Below are 22,601 nucleotides of genomic sequence, written 5' to 3' on the forward strand. Positions count from 1 at the left end.
ATGCATAATCTGGATCTATTCATGAGGAAACATCAAACACACCCAATCTGAGGGGCATTTTATAAAACACATGGCCTATACTCTTCAAAAACGTCAAGGTCATGAAAAACAGACTCAGTAACTGTTCCAGATTAAAGGAGACATAACAACTAAACCTAAAATGTAATCCTGGGGCTTCCCTGGTGGCACAGTGGTTAAGAATCCGCTTGCCAATACAGGGGACACAGGTTCGAGCCCTGGTCCGGGAAGATCCCACATGCCGTGGAGCAACTAAGCCCATGTGCCACAACTACTGAACCTGCACTCTAGAGCCTGTGAGCCACAACTACTGAAGACTGTGCACCTAGAGCCCGTGCTCCACAACAAGAGAAGCCACCACAATGAGAAGCCCACGCACCACAACGAAGAATAGCCCCTGCTCACTGCAACTAGAGAAAGTCCGCACACAGCAATGAAGACCCCATGCAGCCAAAAATAAATAAATAAAATAAATAAATTTTAAAATAATAATAAAATAAAAATAAAATGTAATCCTAATTGGTTCCACATCCAGCATGACAGCGTGAGAAGCTCTGCAGACCCCTCTTCAGTGAAACTGGTGAAAATATTTAAAAAACCAACCATTTAAAGTCTCTGGAAATGGTCATTAGGGCATACAGCAAATAGGGACCCTTTTTTTTTTTTCAAGAAAATCTACTAAAACTCAGTTAAAAACAGTAAAGCTACTAAGAACAATGAGGGTCAGTGAACTGAATTAAAATGAAATGTCTCCTTCCCCACTCCAGCTCGGTGAGACAAAAACTTCACTACACTGGTGAAGTCAAGAAACTTCTTTCCCCCTAACTCCTAGTTGGAAGGCAATCTTCCTGGGAGGGGCAGGACATCAGCATATTTCATCCTGCCCCCAATACCTGATGGTGACAGTAAGCTTTGGGAGAGTGCAGCCAAGAGGTGGGAGCTTCCTTGTTATGCCCAGCTCAGACATGTAGGATAGAGGCTCTATCTTGGGTACAGGGCCACTGAAAATACGGGGACCCCAATCACCTTTGCCCCAGACCATAAAGTGAAGTTTCCATGCTGGGTGAAGCATGCCAAGAAGACCAGATGCTACTGCCTCTCACCCTCTCTGAGCTTCCAAAGTGGGGGTATCACTCAGAGAGACAAGCAAGCTACTGTTCCCACTCTCAGCTCCGGAGCTGTGCTCCCAGATTTTGCCTGGGGGTAGAAGCAAGACATAAAATAAGCACCAAGTCTTTAATGAACTGACTTCATTTGGAACAGAGTGTGGAGAATTCAAGCCTAAGGGTGCTCTCAAAAACTGGAGGTAGTGGTGAAAGGCAACTGGGAGGAGATTAGTACTAGGTACATTGGATATAGGCTAAACTGTACGCCAGCTACTTTAAAAGAACCAAGAAGCTGGAGGGGCCCTGGGTTCAGAAAAAAATCTCAAACACTAAGTTTGGGAACTACCTCTTCAAAGGAGCTCAGCTTTGATTGGATCTGCCTTTGGAGCAATGTAGCCCCAGGGCATTACTGAGAACAATAAAAGCGATCAGCTGGCAACCAAAAAACATCTGGGTGAAGTCTGGGAAAGGGAGCATCAAGAGAGCTCTGCCAGGGACTTCCTTGATGGTCCGGTGGGTAAGACTCCATGCTCCCAAGGCAGGGGGTCTGGGTTTGATCCCCGGGGTCCGGAACTAGATCCCGCATGCGTGCCGCAAATAAGAATTCGCATGCCGCAACTAAGAAGTCCACATGCAGCAACTAAAAGATCCCGCATGCTGCAACTAAGACCCAGTGCAGCCAAAATAAATAACTAAATAAATAAAGAGCGCTCTGCCAAACCCACTGTCATTCCAAGGTAGCTGTGAACATACCCAAGGCTGTACCCTAAGGGGCAACATCAGAGGCTTTACATTGTGGGGACTAGGGTAAGGGGTTCATAGACTTTACTAATATAATCCAGCCAATCACTAAACAAATAAACAAGCAAATAACAATAACAACCCCCCACCACTGGAGGCCAATACTCAGACTTGTAACCATTTATTATCTAAAATGTCTAGTTTCCAACAAAAAGTTATGAGACATGCAAAGAAACAGAATAGTATGACACATACACTAGAATAAAAGCAGGCAAGATAAACTGCCTGTGAGAGCAACCAGATGTTGGATTTAACATACAAAAACATCAAAGTAGGGATTATGAGCATGTTCACAGAACTAAAGGAAATCATGATTACAGAAGTAAAGAAAGGTATGATGACAATGACACATCAAACAGAGAATACTGACAAGAGAAAGAAGGCATTTAAAAAACCAAATTGAAATTCTGGAGTTGAAAAGTGCAATAACAAATGAAAAAATTCACCTGGAAGGCTAAACAGTATATTTGAACTGGCAGAGAGAATAAGTGAGCTTGGAGATAGATCAACAGAGATTATGCAATCCAAAGAACAGAGAGAAAAGAAAATGAAGAAAAATGAACAGTTTCAGAGAAATGTAAGACACCATTAAGCACAACAGCACATGTATAATGGGAGTACCAGAAGAAGAGGAGAGAGAAAAGGAGCAGAAAAAATATTTGAAGAATATTGGCTGAAAATTTCCCAAATTTTTAAAAAAACAATCTACACATCCAGGAATCTCAATGAACTCTAAGCAGGATCATCTCAAAGAGATCCACACATGGACACATTAAAGTAAAAGTCCTGATGCTGTAATGTATACAGAAGTCAAAATGTAAGGTTGTACACATGCAACTTATATAATGTTATAAACCAATGTTATCTCAATAAGAAAAAATAAATTTAAAAAAATAACAAAAAGCAATATTACAACAACAAAGTAAAAGTGCTGAAAGCCAAAGGCAAGAAGAAAATCTTGAAAGCAGCAAGAGAAAAATGACTCAGTACTTACAAGAGAACCCCAATAACATTAACAGCTGACTTATCATAAACAATGAAGGCCAGAAGGCAGTGGGATAACATATTCAAAGAACTCAAAGAAAAAACTGTCAACTAAGAATCGCATATCCAGTAAGGCTATCTTTCAAAAATGAAGGCAAGGGGCTTCCCTGGTGGCGCAGTGGTTGAGAGTCCACCTGCCGGTGCAGGGGACACAGGTTTGTGCCCTGGTCCGGGAAGATCCCACATGCTGTGTAGCGGCTGGGCCCGTGAGCCATGGCCGCTGAGCCTGCGAGTCCAACGCCTGTGCTCCGCAACCGGAGAGGCCACAGCAGTGAGAGGCCCTCGTACCGCAAAAAAAAAAAAAAAAAGAAGGCAAAATAAAGATATTCCCAGATAAACAAAAACAGAATTTGTGACTAGCAGACTTGCCTTGCAAGAACTACCAAAGGAATCTCATCAGGCTGAAAGCAAGAGACCCCAGGCAATAATTTCAATTTACATGAAAACAGGAAAAGCACTGATGAAGGTAATTATGTAAATAAAAACAATATAAATACAAATTGCTTCTCCTTTTCTTCTCTGAACTGATTTAAAAAGCAATTGTATAGGGCTTCCCTGGTGGCGCAGTGGTTGAGAGTCCGCCTGCCAATGCAGGGGACGCGGGTTCGTGCCCCGGTCCCGGAGGATCCCACGTGCTGCGGAATGGCTGGGCCCGTGGGCCGTGGCCGCTGAGCCTGCGTGTCCGGAGCCTGTGCTCCGCAACGGGAGAGGCCACAACAGTGAGAGGCCCGCGTAACGCAAAAAAAAAAAAAAAGCAATTGTATAATACAATATGTATAGAAGATGCTGGAGGAGGAAGAAGCACCAGGAATCTATCTCCTCACATGGACAAAAATTGCACTGTCAGAATCTGCCAGATGTAACTATTTTGGAACTCTGGAGTCTATTAAAGGCTTGAAACATTCAGGGGAAGGCTTGGATGGTAAATTTTGGTTAATTCCAGTCAATTTCAGCTCTTAGCACCCCCTCCACCAAGAGCAGGTAGCTGTCCAACATTCCTGGAGCAGCCTGTAGATAGCTTGTAGGAGCCAGGGTAGGCAATAAGAATCTTGTCTTCCAAGTACTAGGGATCTCTGTACTGACAGCTGATTGCTGCTTCTCATCACAGAGGGGCAGACACAGAGGCAGGCAACCACTGCTGCAACGCTCATTGACATTGTTACAAACACCACAGCCTTCAGCTGAAGCAACTTCCAAGGGATTTAAAGGGACTAACAGGTATTGTGGGAGTCCCAGAAGAAGACAGAAAGAGGAACTGAAATTATTTAAAGAAATAATAGCCAGAAACTTCCCAAGTTTGATGAAAGACATGAATATAAACATCAAAGAATCTCAACAAACTCCAAGTAGGATGAACACAAAGAGTTCACATTCAGACACATTATAATCAAACTGTCAAATGCCAAAGACAATCTTGAAAGCAACAAGAAAGGAGCAACTCTTCACATGCAAGGGATTCCTCACGTAAGATAATAAGCAGATTTCTTATGAGAAACTTTGGAAGCCAAAAGGCAGTTGGATGATATTTTCAAAGTGAAAAAAACTGTCAACCAAGAATCCTGTATCTGGCAAAAATGTCCTGCAAAAGTGAAATAAAAAAGAAGGAAATCTTGCCATCTGCAACAACATGGATGGACCTTGAAGATATTATGCTAAGTGAAATAAGTCAGAAAGAGAAAGCCAAATACTGTATGAGCTCATTTACATGCAGAATCTGAAAAAAACCAAACTCATAGAAAGAGACAACAGACTGGTGGTTGCCAGAGGCGGGGAGTGGGGGTGAAGGAAATGGGTAAAGGTGGTGAAAACGTAGAAACTTCTGGTGAGTTTTGGGGATATAATATACAGCATGGTAACTATAGTTAATTGTACTTTATTGTACATTTGGAAGTTGCTAATAGTAGATCTTAAAAGTTCTCATCACAAGAAAAAAAATTTATGACAGATGATAGATGCTAACTAAACTTATTGTGGTAATCATTTCAAAGTATATACATATACCAAATCATTATGCTGTATACCTTAAACTAACACAGTGTTACATATCAATTATTTCTCAATAAAACTGTGTGGGGGAGAACTTAAGACATTTCCAGATAAATGATGAAGAAGTTTATTACCACTAGACCTGCCCTGCAAGAAATACCAAAGGAAGTAATGCAGGCAGATATGAAAGCATACTAGACAGTAACTCAAAGCTGTATGAAGAAATAAAGATCTCAGTAAAGGTAAATACATGGGCAATTATCAAAGCTGGTGTTATAACAATGGTTTGTAATTCCATTTTTTATTTTCTACATGATTTAAGACACTAATACACTAAAAAAAATTATTAGTCTAAAAAGTTATTAGTCTAATACTAATATAACTTTGGTTTGTTCCACATTTTGTTTTCTTCAAAATTTAAGAGACTAATGCATTAAAAAAAAAACCAATTACTAGTTTATGTTTTTGGTTACACAATACATAAAGATGTAATTCTGTGACATCAATAGCCAAAAGGGGTGAAGACAGAGCTTTAAAGCAGCAGATTTTTTAAGTTAAGCTGGTATAAATTCAGATCTGAGTATTAAAACTAGGATGTTAAATGTAATCTCCATGATAACCTCAAAGAAAATAGTTATAGAATATACACTAAAGGAAATGAAAAGGGAATTAAAATGTTTCACTACAAAAAAAAAGAAGCACTAAACATAAAAGAAGGCAGTAATACAGGGCATTAGGGACAGAAAAAGCTATAAAGCATATAGAAAACAAACAGCAAAATAATGGAAGTTCCTCCTTATCAGTAATTGCTTAAGTGTAAATGAATTAAACTCTCCAATCACAAAGACGGAAATTGGCAGAATTGTTAACAAAACTATATGCTTTCTGGGGCTTCCCTGGTGGCGCAGTAGTTAAGAATCCGCCTGCCAATGCAGGGGACATGGTTCGAGCCCTGGTCTGGGCAGATCCCACATGCTGCGGAGCAACAAAGCCTGTGTGCCACAACTACTGAGCCGGGGCTCTAGAGCCTGTGAGCTGCAACTACTGAGCCCGTGTGCCACAACTACTGAAGCCCACGCACCTAAAGCCTGTGCTCCGCAACAAGAAAAGCCACCACAATGAGAAGCCCACGCACCGCAATGAAGAGCAGCCCCCACTCGTCGCAACTAGAGAAAGCTCGTGCATAGCAACGAAGACCCAATGCAGCCAAAAATATAATTAATTAATTAATTAATTTTTTAAAGAACTATATGCTTTCCACAAGAGACTTTAGATCCAAAACAGATTGAAAATGAAAGGACTGAAAAAGATATCCCATGCAAATAGTAACCAAAAGAGAGCAGGGGTGACTATACTAATATCAGACAAAACAGACTTGAAGACAAAAAAGGTTACAAGACACAATGACATACATTAACAAAAGGATCAATACGGCAGGAAGATATAATAATTATAAACGTTTATGCACCTAATAACAGACCATCAAAATATTTGACGCCAAATTTGACAGAATTAAAGGAAAAAATAGTTCTACAAATAATAGTTGGAAACTTCACACTCCCAATAATGGATAAGACAACCAGACAGAAGATACGAAAACAGAGGAGTTGAACAATGCAAAAACTAACTAGATCTAACAGACATATAGGGAATACTCTACCCAACAATAATAGGATACACACCCTTCTCAAGTGTACATGAAACATTTTCCAGAAGAGATATATATGTTAGGCCACAAACTAAGTCTCAATAGATTAAAAAGAACATATAAAGTATCTTCTCTGACCACAACAGGATGAAGTTAGAAATCAATGACAGAAGGAAACTAGAATATTCACACATTTACGGAAATTAAATAACACACTCCAATGCACCAAAGAAGAAATCACAAGGGAAATTTAAGATATTGAGAGACAAATGAAAATGAGAACAATATAACCAAAACTTATGAGATGCAGCAAAAGCAGTGCTAAGGGGGTAATTTATAGCTGTAAATGCTTATGTTAAAAAAGAAAAAAGATTTGGGGACTTCCCTGGTAGTCCAGTGGCTAAGACTCCGCGCTCCCAATGCAGGGGGCCTGGGTTCAATCCCTGGTCAGGAAACTAGATCTCACATGTTGCAACTAAGTGTTCACATGCTGCAGCTAAATATCCCGCATGCCACAAGAAAGATTCCACATGTGGCAGTGAATATCCCACCAGCAGGCAGCTAAGACCTGATACAACCAAATAAATAAATAAATATTTAAAAAAAAAAAAAAGATTTCAAGTCAACAACCTAACTTTGCAGCCTAAAGAAATAGAAAAAAGAACAAATTAAACCTAAAAGTAGCAGAAGGAAGGAAATAATAAGATTAGAGCTGAGATGAATATAATTGAGAACAGAAAAATAGAAAAAAATCAAAATAAGCAAAAGTTGGTTCTTCAGAAAGATGAACAAAATTGACAAACCTTTAGCTATACTTAGAAAAAAAAGACTCAAATTACTAAAATCTGAAATGGATTTGGGACGTTACTACCACTCTAATAAAAAGAAATAAAAAGGATTCTAAGAAAGTACAATGGGGCTTCCCTGGTGGCGCAGTGGTTGAGAGTCCACCTGCCGATGCAGGGGACGCGGGTTCGTGCCCCGGTCTCGGAGGATCCCACATGCCGCGGAGCGGCTGGGCCCGTGAGCCATGGCCGCTGAGCCTGCGCATCTGGAGCCTGTGCTCCGCAACGGGAGAGGCCACAGCAGTGAGAGGCCCGCGTACGCCAAAAAAAAAAAAAAGAAAGAAAAAGAAAGAAAGTACTATGAACAATTGTACACCAACAAGTTGCATAAATGGACAAATTCCAAGAAACATAAAACCTACCAAAACTGAATCATGAAGAAATAGAAAATCTGAATATCCCCATAACTAGCAAGGAGACTGAATCAGTAACCTAAACCTCCTAACAAGGAAAGGCTCTGGACCTTTGCTGGTGAATTCTGCCAAACATTTGGACAGGAACTGATACCAATCCTTCTCAAACTCTTCAGAGAGTTAATGAGGAAGGAGCACTTCCTGGCTCATTTATGAGGCCAGCATTGCCCTGGTGCTAGGGCCAAACAGGGACACTACAGGAAAAGAAAAATATACACTAATATCCCTTTTGACCACTGATGCAAAAATCTTCAGCAAAATACTAGATGATTAAGATGTTCATGAGAGATACTGGTCTCATGTTTTTTTCATGTAGTGTCCTTGTTGGGTTTTGGTATCACAGTTGTTCTGGGCTTATGGGGAGAAATGGGAAATGTCCCTTCTTTTTCTGTTTTCTAAAGAATTTGTGTAGGATTTGTGTTATTTCTTCCTTAGATGACTGGAAGAATTCACAGCAAAGCCATCTGGGCCTGAAGTTTTCTTTACAGGCGAGTTTTACTTTTTCTAGATGCTGTGTTTAGGCTTTATATCAAGGCTTAGTGTAGTTAAATTCATAGACACAGAAATTAGAATGGTAGTTGCCAGGAGCTGGTAGGAGGGGTAAGTGGGGAGTTTTTGTTTAATTGGTACAGAGTTTCAGTTTTGCAAAATGCAAAAAGTTCTGGAGATGGATGGTGGTGATGTTTGCACAATAATGTAAACATACTTAAGGCCACTGAACCAAATACTTAAAAATGGTTAAAATGCTAAATTTGAAGTTATGTGTATTTTACTATAATTTAAAAATCCAGCATGTATATAATACACTGTTGAACCTATAAAATAGAAAAATGTAATATATTTGTGCAAATATATGTGGAAATTAAACAATACACTCCTAAACAACCAACCTTACAGAAATAAAAAATATTAAAAAGAATTTTTATTAATAATTGTATGCCGGTGTGTGGGCCCTGAACCAAGATGGCTGAGTAGAAGGCCGTGCTCTCACTCCCTCTTGTGAGAACACCAGAATCACAACTAGCTGCTGGACAATCATTGACAGGAAGACACTGGAACTCACCAAAAAAGATACCCCACATCCAAAGACAAAGGAGAAGACACAGTGAGATGGTAGGAGGGGCGCAATCACAGAAAAATCAAATGCCATAACTGCTGGGTGGGTGACTCACAAACAGGAGAACACTTATACCACAGAAGTCCACCCACTGGAGTGAAGGTTCTGAACCCCACGTCAGGCTTCCCAACATGGGGGTCCGGCACTGGGAGGAGGAATTCCTAGAGAATCAGACTTTGAAGGCTACTGGGAATTGATTGCAGGACTTCGACAGCACTGGGGGAAACAGAGACTCCACTCTTGGAGGGCACACACAAAGTAGTGTGTGCATCGGGACACAGGGGAAGGAGCAGTGACCCCATAGGAGACTGAACCAGACCTACCTGCTAGTGTTGGAGGGTCTCCTGCAGAGGCAGGGGGTGGCTGTGTCTCACTGTGAGGACAAGGACACTGGCAGCAGAAGTTCTGGGAAGTACTCCTTGGCATGAGCCCTCCCAGAGTCTGCCATTAGCCCCACCAAAGAGCCCAGATAGGTTCCAGTCTTGGGTCGCCTCAGGCCAAACAAGGAACAGGGAGGGAACCCAGCCCCACCCATGAGCAGACAAGTGGATTAAAGTTTTACTGACCTCTTCCCACAAAAGCAACAGCCAGCTCTACCCAGCACCAGTCCCTCCCATCAGGAAACTTGCACAAGCCTCTTAGATAGCCTCATCCACCAGAGGGCAGACAGCAGAAGCAAGAAGAACTACAATGCTGCAGCCTGTGGAACAAAAACCACATTCACAGAAAGATAGACAAGATGAAAAGGCAGAGGGCTATGTACCACATGAAGGAACAAGATAAAACCCCAGAAAAACAACTAAATGAAGTGGAGATAGGCAACCTTCCAGAAAAAGAATTCAGAATAATGACAGTGAAGATGATCCAGGACCTCGGAAAAAGAATGGAGGCAAAGATCAAGAAGATGCAAGAAATGTTTAACAATGAGCAAGAAGAATTAAAGAACAAACAAACAGAGATTAACAACATAATATCTGAAATGAAAAATACACTAGAAGGAATCAATAGCAGAATAACTGAGGCAGAACACATAAGTGACCTGGAAGACAGAATGATGGAATTCACTGCGGCGGAACTGAATAAAGAAAAAAGAATGAGGGCTTCCCTGGCGGCGCAGTGATTGTGAGTCCGCCTGCCGATGCAGGGGACACGGGTTCGTGCCCTGGTCCGGGAGGATCCCACATGCCGCGGAGTGGCTGGGCCCGTGAGCCACGGTTGCTGGGCCTGCGCGTCTGGAGCCTGTGCTCCACAACGGGAGAGGCCACAACAGTGAGAGGCCCGCATACTGCAAAAAAAAAAAAAAAAAAGAGAAAAGAATGAAAAGAAATAAAGACAGCCTAAGAGACCTCTGGGACAACATTAAATGCAACAAGATTTGAATTATAGGGGTCCCAGAAGGAGAAGAGAGAGAGAAAGGACCTGAGAAAATATTTGAAGAGATTACAGTCAGAAACTTCCCTAACATGGGAAAGGAAATAGTCACCCAAGTCCAGGAAGCACAGAGAGTCCCATAAAGGATAAACCCAAGGAGAAACACTGAGACACATAGTAATCAAATTGGCAAAAATTAAAGACAAAGAAAAATTATTGAAAACAACAAGGGAAAAATGACAAATAACATACAAGGGAACTCCCATATGGTTAACAGCTGATTTCTCAGCAGAAACTCTACAAGCCAGAAGGGAGTGGCATGATATACTTAAAGAGATGAAAGGGAAGAATCTACAACCAAGATTACTCTACCTGGCAAGGATCTCATTCAGATTCGATGGAGAAATCAAAAGTTTTACAGACAAGCAAAAGCTAAGAGAATTCTGCACCACCAAACCAGCTCTACAACAAATGCTAAAGGAACTTCTCTAAGTGGGAAACACAAGAGAAGAAAAGGACCTACAAAAACAAACCCAAAACAATTAAGAAAATGGTCATAGGAACATACATATCGATAATTACCTTAAACATAAATGGATTAAATGCTCCAACCAAAAGACACAGGCTCGCTGAATGGATACAAAAACAAGACCCATATATATGCTGTCTACAAGAGACCCACTTCAGACCTAGGGACACATACAGACTGAATGTGAGGGGATGTAAAAACATATTCCATGCAAATGGAAATCAAAAGAAGGCTGGAGTAGCAATACTCATATCAGATAAAATAGACTTTAAAATAAAGAATGTTACAAGAGACAAGGAAAGACACTACATAATGACCAAGGGATCAATCCAAGAAGAAGATATAACAATTATAAGTATACATGCACCCAACATAGGAGCACCTCAATACATAAGGCAACTGCTAACAACTATAAAAGAGGAAATCGACAGTAACACAATAATAGTGGGGGACTTTAACACCTCACTTAAACCAATGGACACATCATCCAAAATGAAAATAAATAAGGAAACACATGCTTTGAATGACACAATAGACCAGATAGATTTAATTGCTATTTATAGGACATTCCATCCAAAAACAGCAGATTACACTTTCTTCTCAAGTGTGCATAGAACATTCTCCAGGATAGATCACATCTTGGGTCACAAATAAAGCCTCAGTAAATTTAAGAAAATTGAAATCATATCAAGCATCTTTTCTGACCACAACGCTATGAGATTAGAAATGAATTACAGGGAAAAAGTCGTAAAAAACACAAACATGGAGGCTGAACAATACGTTACTAAATAACCAACAGATCACTGAAGAAATCAAAAAGGAAATCAAAAAATACCTAGAGACAAATGATAATGAAAACACAATGATCCAAAACCTATGGGATGCAGCAAAAGCAGTTCTAAGAGGGAAGTTTATAGCTAAAGCCTACCTCAAGAAACAAGAAAAATCTCAAATAAACAATCTAACCTTACACCTAAAGAAACTAGAGAAAGAAGAACAAACAAAACCCAAAGTTAGCAGAAGGAAAGAAATCATAAAAATCAGATCAGAAATAAATGAAATAGAAACAAAGAAAACAATAGCAAAGATCAATAAAACTAAAAGCTGGTTCTTTGTGAAGATAAACAAAATTGATAAACCATTAGCCAGACTCATCAAGAAAAAGAGGGAGAGAACTCAAATCAATAAAATTAGAAATGAAAAAGGAGAAGTTACAACAGACACCAAAGATATACAAAGCATCCTAAGAGACTACTACAAGCAACTCTATGACAATAACATGGACAACCTGGAAGAAATGGGCAAATTCTTAGAAAGGTATAACCTTCCAAGACTGAACCAAGAAGAAATAGAAAATATAAACAGACCAATCACAGGCACTGAAATTGAAACTGTGATTAAAAATCTTCCAACAAGCAAAAGTCCAGGACCAGATGGCTTCACAGGTGAATTCTATCAAACATTTAGAGAAGAGCTAACACCCATCCTTCTCAAACTCTTCCAAAAAATTGCAGAGGAAGGAACACTCCCAAATTCATTCTATGAGGCCACCATCACCCTGATACCAAAACCAGACAAAGATACTACAAAAAAAAGAAAATTACAGACCAATATCACTGATGAATATAGATGCAAAAATCCTCAACAAAATACCAGCAAACAGAATCCAACAACACATTAAAAGGATCATACACCATGTTCAAGTGGGATTTATCCCAGGGATGCAAGGATTCTTCAATATATGTAAATCAGTCAATGTGATACACCATATTAACAAATTGAAGGAGAAAAACCATATGATCACCTCAATAGATGCAGAAAAAGCTTTTGACAAAATTCAACACTCATCTGTGATAAAAACTCTCCAGAAAATGGGCACAGAGGGAACCTACTTCAACATAATAAAGGCCATATACGACAAACCCACAGCAAACATCATTCTCAATGGTGAAAAACTGAAAGCATTTCCTCTAAGATCAGGAACAAAACGAGGATGTCCACTCTCACCGCTATTATTCAACATAGTTTTGGAAGTCCTAGTGTCGGCAATCAGAGAAGAAAAAGAAATAAAAGGAATACAAATTGGAAAAGAAGAAGTAAAACTGTTACTGTTTGCAGATGACACGATACTATACATAGAGAATCCTAAAGATGCCACCAGAAAACTACTAGAGCTAATCAATGAATTTGGTAAAGTTGCAGGATACAAAATTAATGCACAGAAATCTCTTGCATTCCTATACACTAATGATGAAAAATCTGAAAGAGAAATTAAGGAAACACTCCCATTTACCACTGCAACAAAAAGCATAAAACACCTAGGAATAAACCTACCTAGGGAGACAAAAGACCTGTATGCAGAAAACTATTAGACACTGATGAAAGAAATTAAAGATGATACCAACAGATGGAGAGATATACCATGTTCTTGGATTGGAAGAATCAACATTGTGAAAATGGCTATATTACCCAAAGCAATCTGCAGGTTCAATGCAATCCCTATCAAATTACCAATGGCATTTTTTATGGAACTAGAACAAAAATATCTTAAAATTTGTATGGAGACACAAAAGACTCCAAATAGCCAAAGCAGTCTTGAGGGAAAAAAACGGAGCTGGAGGAATCAGACTCCCTGACTTCAGACTACACTACAAAGCTACAGTAATCAAGACAATATGGTACTGGCACAAAATCAGAAATACAGATCAATGGAACAAGATAGAAAGCCCAGAGAGAAACCCACACACCTATAGTCAACTAATCTATGACAAAGGAGGCAAGGATATACAATGGAGAAAAGACAGCCTCTTCAATAAGTGGTGCTGGGAAAACTGGACAGCTACATGTAAAAGAATGAAATTAGAACACTCCCTAACACCATGCACAAAAATAAACTCAAAATGGATTAGAGACCTAAATGTAAGACCGGACACTATAAAACTCTTAGAGGAAAACACAGGAAGAACACTCTTTGACATAAATCACAGCAAGATCTTTTTTGATCCACCTCCTAGAGTAATGGATATAAAAATAAAAATAAACAAATGGAACCTAATGATACTACAAAGTTTTTGCACAGCAAAGGAAACCGTAAACAAGACAAAAAGACAGCCTTCAGAATGGGAGAAAATATTTGCAAACGAACCAACGGACAAAGGATTAATCTCCAAAATATATAAACAGGGCTTCCCTGGTGGTGCAATGGTTGAGAGTCCGCCTGCCGATGCAGGGGACACGGGTTCGTGCCCCAGTCTGGGAAGATCCCACATGCCGTGGAGCGGCTAGGCCCATGAGCCATGGCCGCTAAGCCTGCGCGTCTGGAGCCTGTGCTCCACAACAGGAGAGGCCACAACAGTGAGAGGCCCGCATACCGCAAAAAAAAAAAAAAAAAAAAAAAAAAACTAAAAATAGAATTACCATATTATCCAGCAATCCCACTACTGGGCATATACCCAGGGAAAACCATAATTCAAAAAGACACATGCACCTCAATGTTCATTGCAGCACTATTTACAATAGCCAGGTCATGGAAGCAACCTAAATGCCCATCGACAGACGAATGGATAAAGAAGATGTGGTATATATATACAATGGAATATTACTCAGCCATAAAAAGGAACAAAACTGGGTAATTTGTTGAGCCATGGATGGATCTAGAGACTGTCATACAGAGTGAAGTAAGTCAGAAAGAGAAAAACAAATATTGTATATTAACGCATATATGTGGAACCTAGAAAAATGGTACAGATGAACTGGTTTGCAGGGCAGAAATTGAGATATAGATGTAGAGAACAAACGTATGGACACCAAGGGGGGAAAGCGGCAGGGGGGTGGGGGTGGTGGTGTGATGAATTGGGTGATTGGGATTGACATGTATACTCTGATGTGTATAAAATTGATGACTAATAAGAACATGCTGTATTACAAAAATAAAATTAAATTAAAAAATTAAAAAAAAAATTATATGCCAATTAGATAACTTAGTTGAAAAGGACAATTCCTAGAAAGACAGAAATTTTAGAAAGAGAAGAACAAATAATCTGAATATAGTAAGTAAAGACACGGAATTTATTATCAAAAAACTACCCACAAAGAAAAGCTAAGGCCCACCCAGATGCCTTCATTGGTGAATTCTAGCAAACATTTCAAGAAGAATTAATACCAGTTCTTCACTAATTCTTCCCAAGAAAGATGAGGGAAACTCCCCAACTCATTCTGAGGCCAGTATTACCCTGATAACAAAACCAATAAAAATATCACAAGAAAAGAAAACTGAAGACCAATATCTCATGTGAACACAGACACAAAAACGCTCAACAAAATACTAGAAACATGACTCTAGCAACATATAAGATGCAGTAAACACCATGACCAAGTGGGATTTATCTCAGGAATACAAGGATGATTTAACGTCCAAAAACCAATTAATGCAACACACCATATCCACAGAATAAAAAACGAAAACTACATGATCATCTAAATAGAAAGCATTTGACAAACCCAACACCTTTTCATGATAAGAACACTTAGCAGGGCTTCCCTGCTGGCGCAGTGCTTAAGAATCCGCCTGTCAATGCAGGGGACACAGGTTTGAGCCCTGATCCAGGAAGATCCCACAAGCCACAGAGCAACTAAGCGTGTGTACCACAACTACTGAGCCTGCGCTCTAGAGCCCGCGAGCCACAACTACTGAGTCCACACGCCACACCTACTGAAGCCTGCGTGCCTAGAGCCCACGCCCCACAATAAGAGAAGCCACCGCAATGAGAAGCCTGTGCACTGCAACGAAGAGTAGCCCCCGCTCTCCGCAACTAGAGAAAGCCCGCGCGCAGCAATGAACACCCAATGCGGCCAAAAATAAATAAATAAATAAATTTTTTAAAAAGTAGAAACAACCTATCAGGTGGTGAATAGATAAACAATATGTGGTATAGCCATACAATGGAATACTATTCAGTCTAATAAAAGAATGAAGTACATGACGTGCCCTACAACATGGATGAATCTTGAAAACATACGCTAAATGAAAGATATCAGTCACAAAAGACCACATAGTTCTGTACAACTCTATTTAAATGAAATGTTCAGAATAGGCAGATATAGAGACAGAACTATTAGTGGTTGCTTAGGGGTGAAAGGCCTATAGGACAATGGGGAGTGACAGTGAGTACAGGGTTTCTTTTGGGGATAATTAAATGTTCTAACATCGATGTGGTGATGGTTGTACAACTCTGTGAACATATTAACAACCACTGAATTGTATACTTAAAATGGGTAAAATGTATGGTATGTTAATTATATTTCAAAAGGCCATTAAAAAAATTCCATAGCATAAGCAGCTGACACAGCTAATAGGACACTCACCTCTCTTTCCAATTCATCCTCCTCTTCCAAAATATCATACACCTGCTCTAAAAGCTGAATCCCCAGGCCCCGAATTACATCAGCTCTCAAGACTTCAACTATTCTTCTGATTTTTTCAGAACCTGGCACGATAGCTAAAAAGCAATAACAACAACAGGGAAAAAGTAAACATTTTCACCACTGCAGCAAGAACACAATTTTTTTTCTTTTTTTTTTCCTGGTAATCTTGTCATGTTAAGATTCTTTTCACTTTGACAAGAGTTTAGTTTAAGAGTTCATGTTTTTTTTTTTTTTTTTTTTGCGGTACGCGGGCCTCTCACTGCTGTGGTCTCTCCCGTTGCGGAGCACAGGCTCCAGACGCGCAGGCTCAGCAGCCATGGCTCACGGGCCCAGCCACTCCGCGGCATGTGGGATCTTCCCGGACCGGGGCACGAACCCGTGTCCCCTGCATCGGCAGGCAGACTTTCAACCACTGTGCCATCAGGGAAGCCCAAGAGTTCATGTATTTTTGATGACTAAAATGTATATATGAACTTACGCTTCATGTCTCATCACCATCTCCTAAATCTAAAAACTACAAATTGTCTAATTTGAAGAAAGTCCACGTGAAAAATTCCAAACATGTATTTATTTACATTTATTTTTAAAAATCAATTTTCATTCAACTTTTCAGGAATACAACTGTTACATAAAATAAGATATATTTTTTTATGAAGATATCCAAATGAAATAATTTAAAAAACCAAAAATATTTGCAAGCATTAAGCTCCTTAGTTTGATACATTTCTCCAGTAAACATATGCTCTCCAGCTTGGTGTAAAACAATAAACTGACCACCTGAAGGTAGCTCTTTAAAACGGAGTTCCTCCGCCTCCTCTGCAACTTTCCCATGAAGTATCAGTGTGTCCCGATACTTCCGAAGAAGTTTAAATTCTGACACTGGCTCTGGTACCGGGAGATCTTCATAGCTCTCTTTAGAGTCCAAATTCAGGGTCTGTGTCATCAATTGTACCAAGTCACTCATTTCATTTGTATGACCTTTCCTGGAAAAGAAAAAATTCTCTTGTTATTAATTGGCTTCATGAAAATTTTTCATTAGAAATTAGATACAAAACAACCTTTAGGGTTCTGCTTTCTAGTAAGCAAGTAAGTTCCGACGGACAGAACCCTTCCACAAATAAGTATAAACTTTGGACAAAATACAAAAATCAACTATGTGAGGGCAATGAAGAATGTACAAAATTTGCAAGCAGATTCTGGAGGAGAGTCAACACCTTTAGCCTAAAGGCAAGCCATAGGCAGCTAAAGTACAACAGAAAACCCAGTCTTTCTTGCCTGCAAAACCAAAGGACAGAGTTCGAGACCACCACTGCCACTAGAAAGTGAGAGAAGAATCTTGGAAAGGAGAGAGTGAGAAAGACAAGGTCCCAGATTTTGCGTATAAATTCCACCCAACTATTTCTAAGTAACTTAACTATATCCAAGTACAAAGTTCAAGAATATTTAAAGAAATATAAAAATATCAGCAATTAATGGGATAAAATTGACAATGTCTGGCATCATGTCAAAAATACCAGACATGAGGGCTTCCCTGGTGGCGCAGTGGTTGAGAGTCCGCCTGCTGATGCAGGGGCGCGGGTTCGTGACCCGGTCCGGGAAGATCCCACATGCCACGGAGCGGCTGGGCCCGTGAGCCATGGCTGCTGGGCCTGCGCGTCCGGAGCCTGTACTCCGCAACGGGAGAGGCCATAACAGTGAGAGGCCCGCGTACCGTAAAAAAAAAAAAAAAATACCAGACATGCAAAGCAGGAAAATAGCACACAATTATGAAGAGAAAAAAATAAGTTAATAGAAATAGATCCAGAAGCAATACAAGTGACAGAATTAGTAAATAAGGACATTAAAATGGTTATTAAACATATATTCCAATGACCAAGGTAGGGGAAACACCAACATGTTAAGGAGAGGCAATGAAGATATAAAAAGGACCCAAATTGAACTACAAATGATAAGTACAATGTGTTGAATATGTGGGATGGGATTAACAAATTAGATACTGCAGGAGAAAAGATTAGTGAACTCAAAGATACAGCAATAGAATCTACAAAAAATGGAACAGATGGGAATTCCCTGGCAGTCTTGTGGTTAGGACTCCATGCTTTCACTGCCGAGGGCATGGGTTCAATCCCTGGTCAGGGAACTAAGATCCCACAAGCCACAACGTGTGGCCAGAAAAAAAAAAAAAGGAACAGAGAAAAAAAGACTAAAGAAAAAATAGAATATGATTAGTGACCTGTGGGATAACTTTAAGCAATCTAATATACATGTAATCAGAATCCTTAGGAGGGCAGGAGGGGGTCCAAAAAAATACTTGAAGAAATAATGGCGAAACTGTTTCCACCAATGAAAACTATAAACCCACAGATCTAAGAAGACATTTTATAAGAATTCTGAATGAAAATCAGATGTGTCCATTAAAAGAGAATTTTAGCTCTTGCATATACCAAAAACCATTTACAATGTTATCAATGACAGTACTACAGGTCTGAATGGTACGATAAATGTACATTTAAAATTAATTCATAAACAAATGGGACCTAATCAAGCTTATAAGCTTTTGCACAGCAACAGAAGCCATAAAAAAAAATGAAAAGATAACCTACAGACTGGGAGAAAATATTTGCAAACAATGCAACTGACAAGGGATTAATTTCCAAAGTATAAAAACAGCTCATACAATTCAATAACAACAACAACAAACAACCCAATCAAAAAATGGGCAGAAGACCTAAATAGACATTTCTCCAAAGAAGACATAAAGATGGCCAATAGGCACAAGAAAAGATGTTCAACATCACTAATTATTAGAGAAATGCAAATCAAAACTACAATGAGGTACCACCTCACACGGGTCAGAATGGCCATCATTAAAAAGTCTACAAATAATAAATGCTGGAAATCCAAAGAGAAACACGCCAAGACACATATTAATCAAACTGTCAAAAATTAAATACAAAGAAAACATATTAAAAGCAGCAAGGGAAAAACAACAAATAACACACAAGGGAATCCCCATAAGGTTAACAGCTGATCTTTCAGCAGAAACTCTGCAAGCCAGAAGGGAATGGCAGGACATATTTAAAGTGATGAAGGAGAAAAACCTACAACCAAGATTACTCTACCCAGCAAGGATCTCATTCAGATTTGATGGAGAAATTAAAACCTTTACAGACAAGCAAAAGCTGAGAGAGTTCAGCACCACCAAACCAGCTTTACAACAAATGCTAAAGGAACTTCTCTAGGCAAGAAACACAAGAGAAGGAAAAGACTGACAATAACAAACCCAAAACAATTAAGAAAATGGTCATAGGAACATACATATCGATAATTACCTTAAACATAAATGGATTAAATGCTCCAACCAAAAGACACAGGCTCGCTGAATGGATACAAAAACAAGACCCATATATATGCTGTCTACAAGAGACCCACTTCAGACCTAGGGACACATACAGACTGAAAGTGAGGGGATGTAAAAACATATTCCATGCAAATGGAAATCAAAAGAAGGCTGGAGTAGCAATTCTCATATCAGACAAAATAGACTTTAAAATAAAGACTATTACAAGAGACAAAGAAGGACACTACACATAATGATCAACGGATCCATCTAAGAAGAAGATATAACAATTGTAAATATTTATGCACCCAACCTAGGAGCACCTCAATACATAAGGCAAATACTAACAGCCATAAAAGGGGAAATCGACAGTAACACATTCATAGTAGGGGACTTTAACACCCCACTTTCACCAATGGACAGATCATCCAAAATGAAAATACATAAGGAAACACAAGCTTTAAATGATACATTAAACAAGATGGACTTAATTGATATTTATAGGACATTCCATCCAAAAACAACAGAATACACATTTTTCTCAAGTGCTCATGGAACATTCTCCAGGATAGATCATATCTTGGGTCACAGATCAAGCCTTGGTAAATTTAAGAAAATTGAAATTGTATCAAGTATCTTTTCCGACCACAATGCTATGAGACTAGATATCAATTACAGGAAAAGACCTGTAAAAAATACAAACACATGGAGGCTAAACAATACACTACTTAATAACGAAGTGATCACTGAAGAAATCAAAGAGGAAATTAAAAAATACCTAGAAACAAATGACAATGGAGACACGACGACCCAAAACCTATGGGATGCAATAAAAGCAGTTCTAAGAGGGAAGTTTATAGCTATACAATCCTACCTTAAGAAACAGGAAACATCTCGAATAAACAACCTAACCTTGCACCTAAAGCAATCAGAGAAAGAAGAACAAAAAAACCCCAAAGTTAGCAGAAGGAAAGAAATCATAAAAATCAGATCAGAAATAAATGAAAATGAAATGAAGGAAACGATAGCAAAGATCAATAAAACTAAAAGTTGGTTCTTTGAGAAGATAAACAAAATTGATACACCATTAGCCAGACCCATCAAGAAAAAAAGGGAGAAGACTCAAATCAATAGAATTAGAAATGAAAAAGGAGAAGTAACAACTGACACTGCAGAAATACAAAAGTTCATGAGAGATTACTACAAGCAACTCTATGCCAATAAAATGGACAACCTGGAAGAAATGGACAAATCTTTAGAAATGCACAACCTGCCAAGACTGAATCAGGAAGAAATAGAAAATATGAACAGACCAATCACAAGCACTGAAATTGAAACTGTGATTAAAAATCTTCCAACAAACAAAAGCCCAGGACCAGATGGCTTCACAGGCGAATTCTATCAAACATTTAGAGAAGAGCTAACACCTATCCTTCTCAAACTCTTCCAAAATATAGCAGAGGGAGGAACACTCCCAAACTCATTCTACAAGGCCACCATCACCCTGATACCAAAACCAGACAAGGATGTCACAAAGAAAGAAAACTGCAGGCCAATATCACTGATGAACATGGATGCAAAAATCCTCAACAAAATACTAGCAAACAGAATCCAACAGCATAGTAAAAGGATCATACACCATGATAAAGTGGGGTTTATTCCAGGAATGCAAGGATTCTTCAATATATGCAAATCAATCAACGTGATACACCATATTAACAAACTAAAGGAGAAAAACCATATGATCACCTCAACAGATGCAGAGAAAGCTTTTGACAAAATTCAACACCCATTTATGATAAAAACCCTGAAGAAAGTAGGCATAGAGGGAACTTTCCTCAACATAATAAAGGCCATATATGACAAACCCACAGCCAACATCGTCCTCAATGGTGAAAAACTGAAAGCATTTCCACTAAGATCAGGAACAAGACAAGGTTGCCCACTCTCACCACTCTTATTCAACATAGTTTTGGAAGTTTTAGCCACAGCAATCAGAGAAGAAAAGGAAATAAAAGGAATACAAATCGGAAAAGAAGTAAAGCTGTCACTGTTTGCAGATGACATGATACTATACACAGAGAATCCTAAAGATGCCACCAGAAAACTACTAGAGCCAATCAATGAATTTGGTAAAGTAGCAGGATACAAAATTAATGCACAGAGATCTCTGGCATTCCTATACACTAACGATGAAAAATCTGAAAGTGAAATCAAGACAACACTCCCATTTACCGTTGCAACAAAAAGAATAAAATATCTAGGAATAAACCTACCTAAGGAGACAAAAGACCTGTATGCAGAAAACTATAAGACACTGATGAAAGAAATTAAAGATGATACAAATAGATGGAGAGATATACCATGTTCTTGAATTGGAAAAATCAACATTGTGAAAATGACTCTGCTACCCAAAGCAATCTACAGATTCAATGCAACCCCTATCAAACTACCAATGGCATTTTTCACAGAACTATAACAAAAAATTTCACAATTTGTATGGAAACACAAAAGACCCCGAATAGCCAAAGCAATCTTTTTTTTTTTTTTTTTTTTTTTTGCGGTATGCGGGCCTCTCACTGTTGTGGCCTCTCCCATTGCGGAGCACAGGCTCCAGACGCGCAGGCTCTGGACGCGCAGGCTCAGTGGTCATGGCTCACGGGCCCAGCCGCTCCGTGGCATGTGGGATCTTCCTGGACTGGGGCACGAACCCGTGTCCCCTGCATCAGCAGGCGGACTCTCAACCAGTGTGCCACCAGGGAAGCCCTGGCCAAAGCAATCTTGAGAATGAAAAACGGAGCTGGAGGAATCAGGCTCCCTGACTTCAGACTATACCACAAAGCTACAGTAATCAAGACAGTATGGTACTGGCACAAAAACAGAAAGATAGATCAATGGAACAGGATAGAAAGCCCAGAGATAAACCCACACACATATGGTCACCTTATCTTTGATAAAG

General features: G+C 39.3%; 1 protein-coding gene across 4 annotated transcripts in view; it reads right to left on the reverse strand.

Annotated features, from left to right (window-relative positions):
- NEK4 (NIMA related kinase 4) overlaps positions 1–22,601 on the reverse strand; it is a 47,700-nt gene that overhangs the window by 3,577 nt on the left and 21,522 nt on the right. Inside the window, exons 13-14 of one of the 4 annotated variants that reach the window (XM_033865136.2) lie at positions 17,080–17,285; positions 16,243–16,376 (exon numbers count right to left, since the gene is read on the reverse strand). In XM_033865136.2, the coding sequence (XP_033721027.1) occupies positions 16,243–16,376; positions 17,080–17,285 (340 nt within the window). Of the gene's footprint in view, positions 1–16,242; positions 16,377–17,076; positions 17,286–22,601 lie in introns of all 4 variants that reach the window. The other 3 variants (XM_073811229.1, XM_073811228.1, XM_004316556.4) reach the window with 3 other exon arrangements.

The sequence above is a fragment of the Tursiops truncatus genome, chromosome 10 (genome assembly GCF_011762595.2).
Source record: "Tursiops truncatus isolate mTurTru1 chromosome 10, mTurTru1.mat.Y, whole genome shotgun sequence".
NCBI lineage: Eukaryota > Metazoa > Chordata > Mammalia > Artiodactyla > Delphinidae > Tursiops > Tursiops truncatus.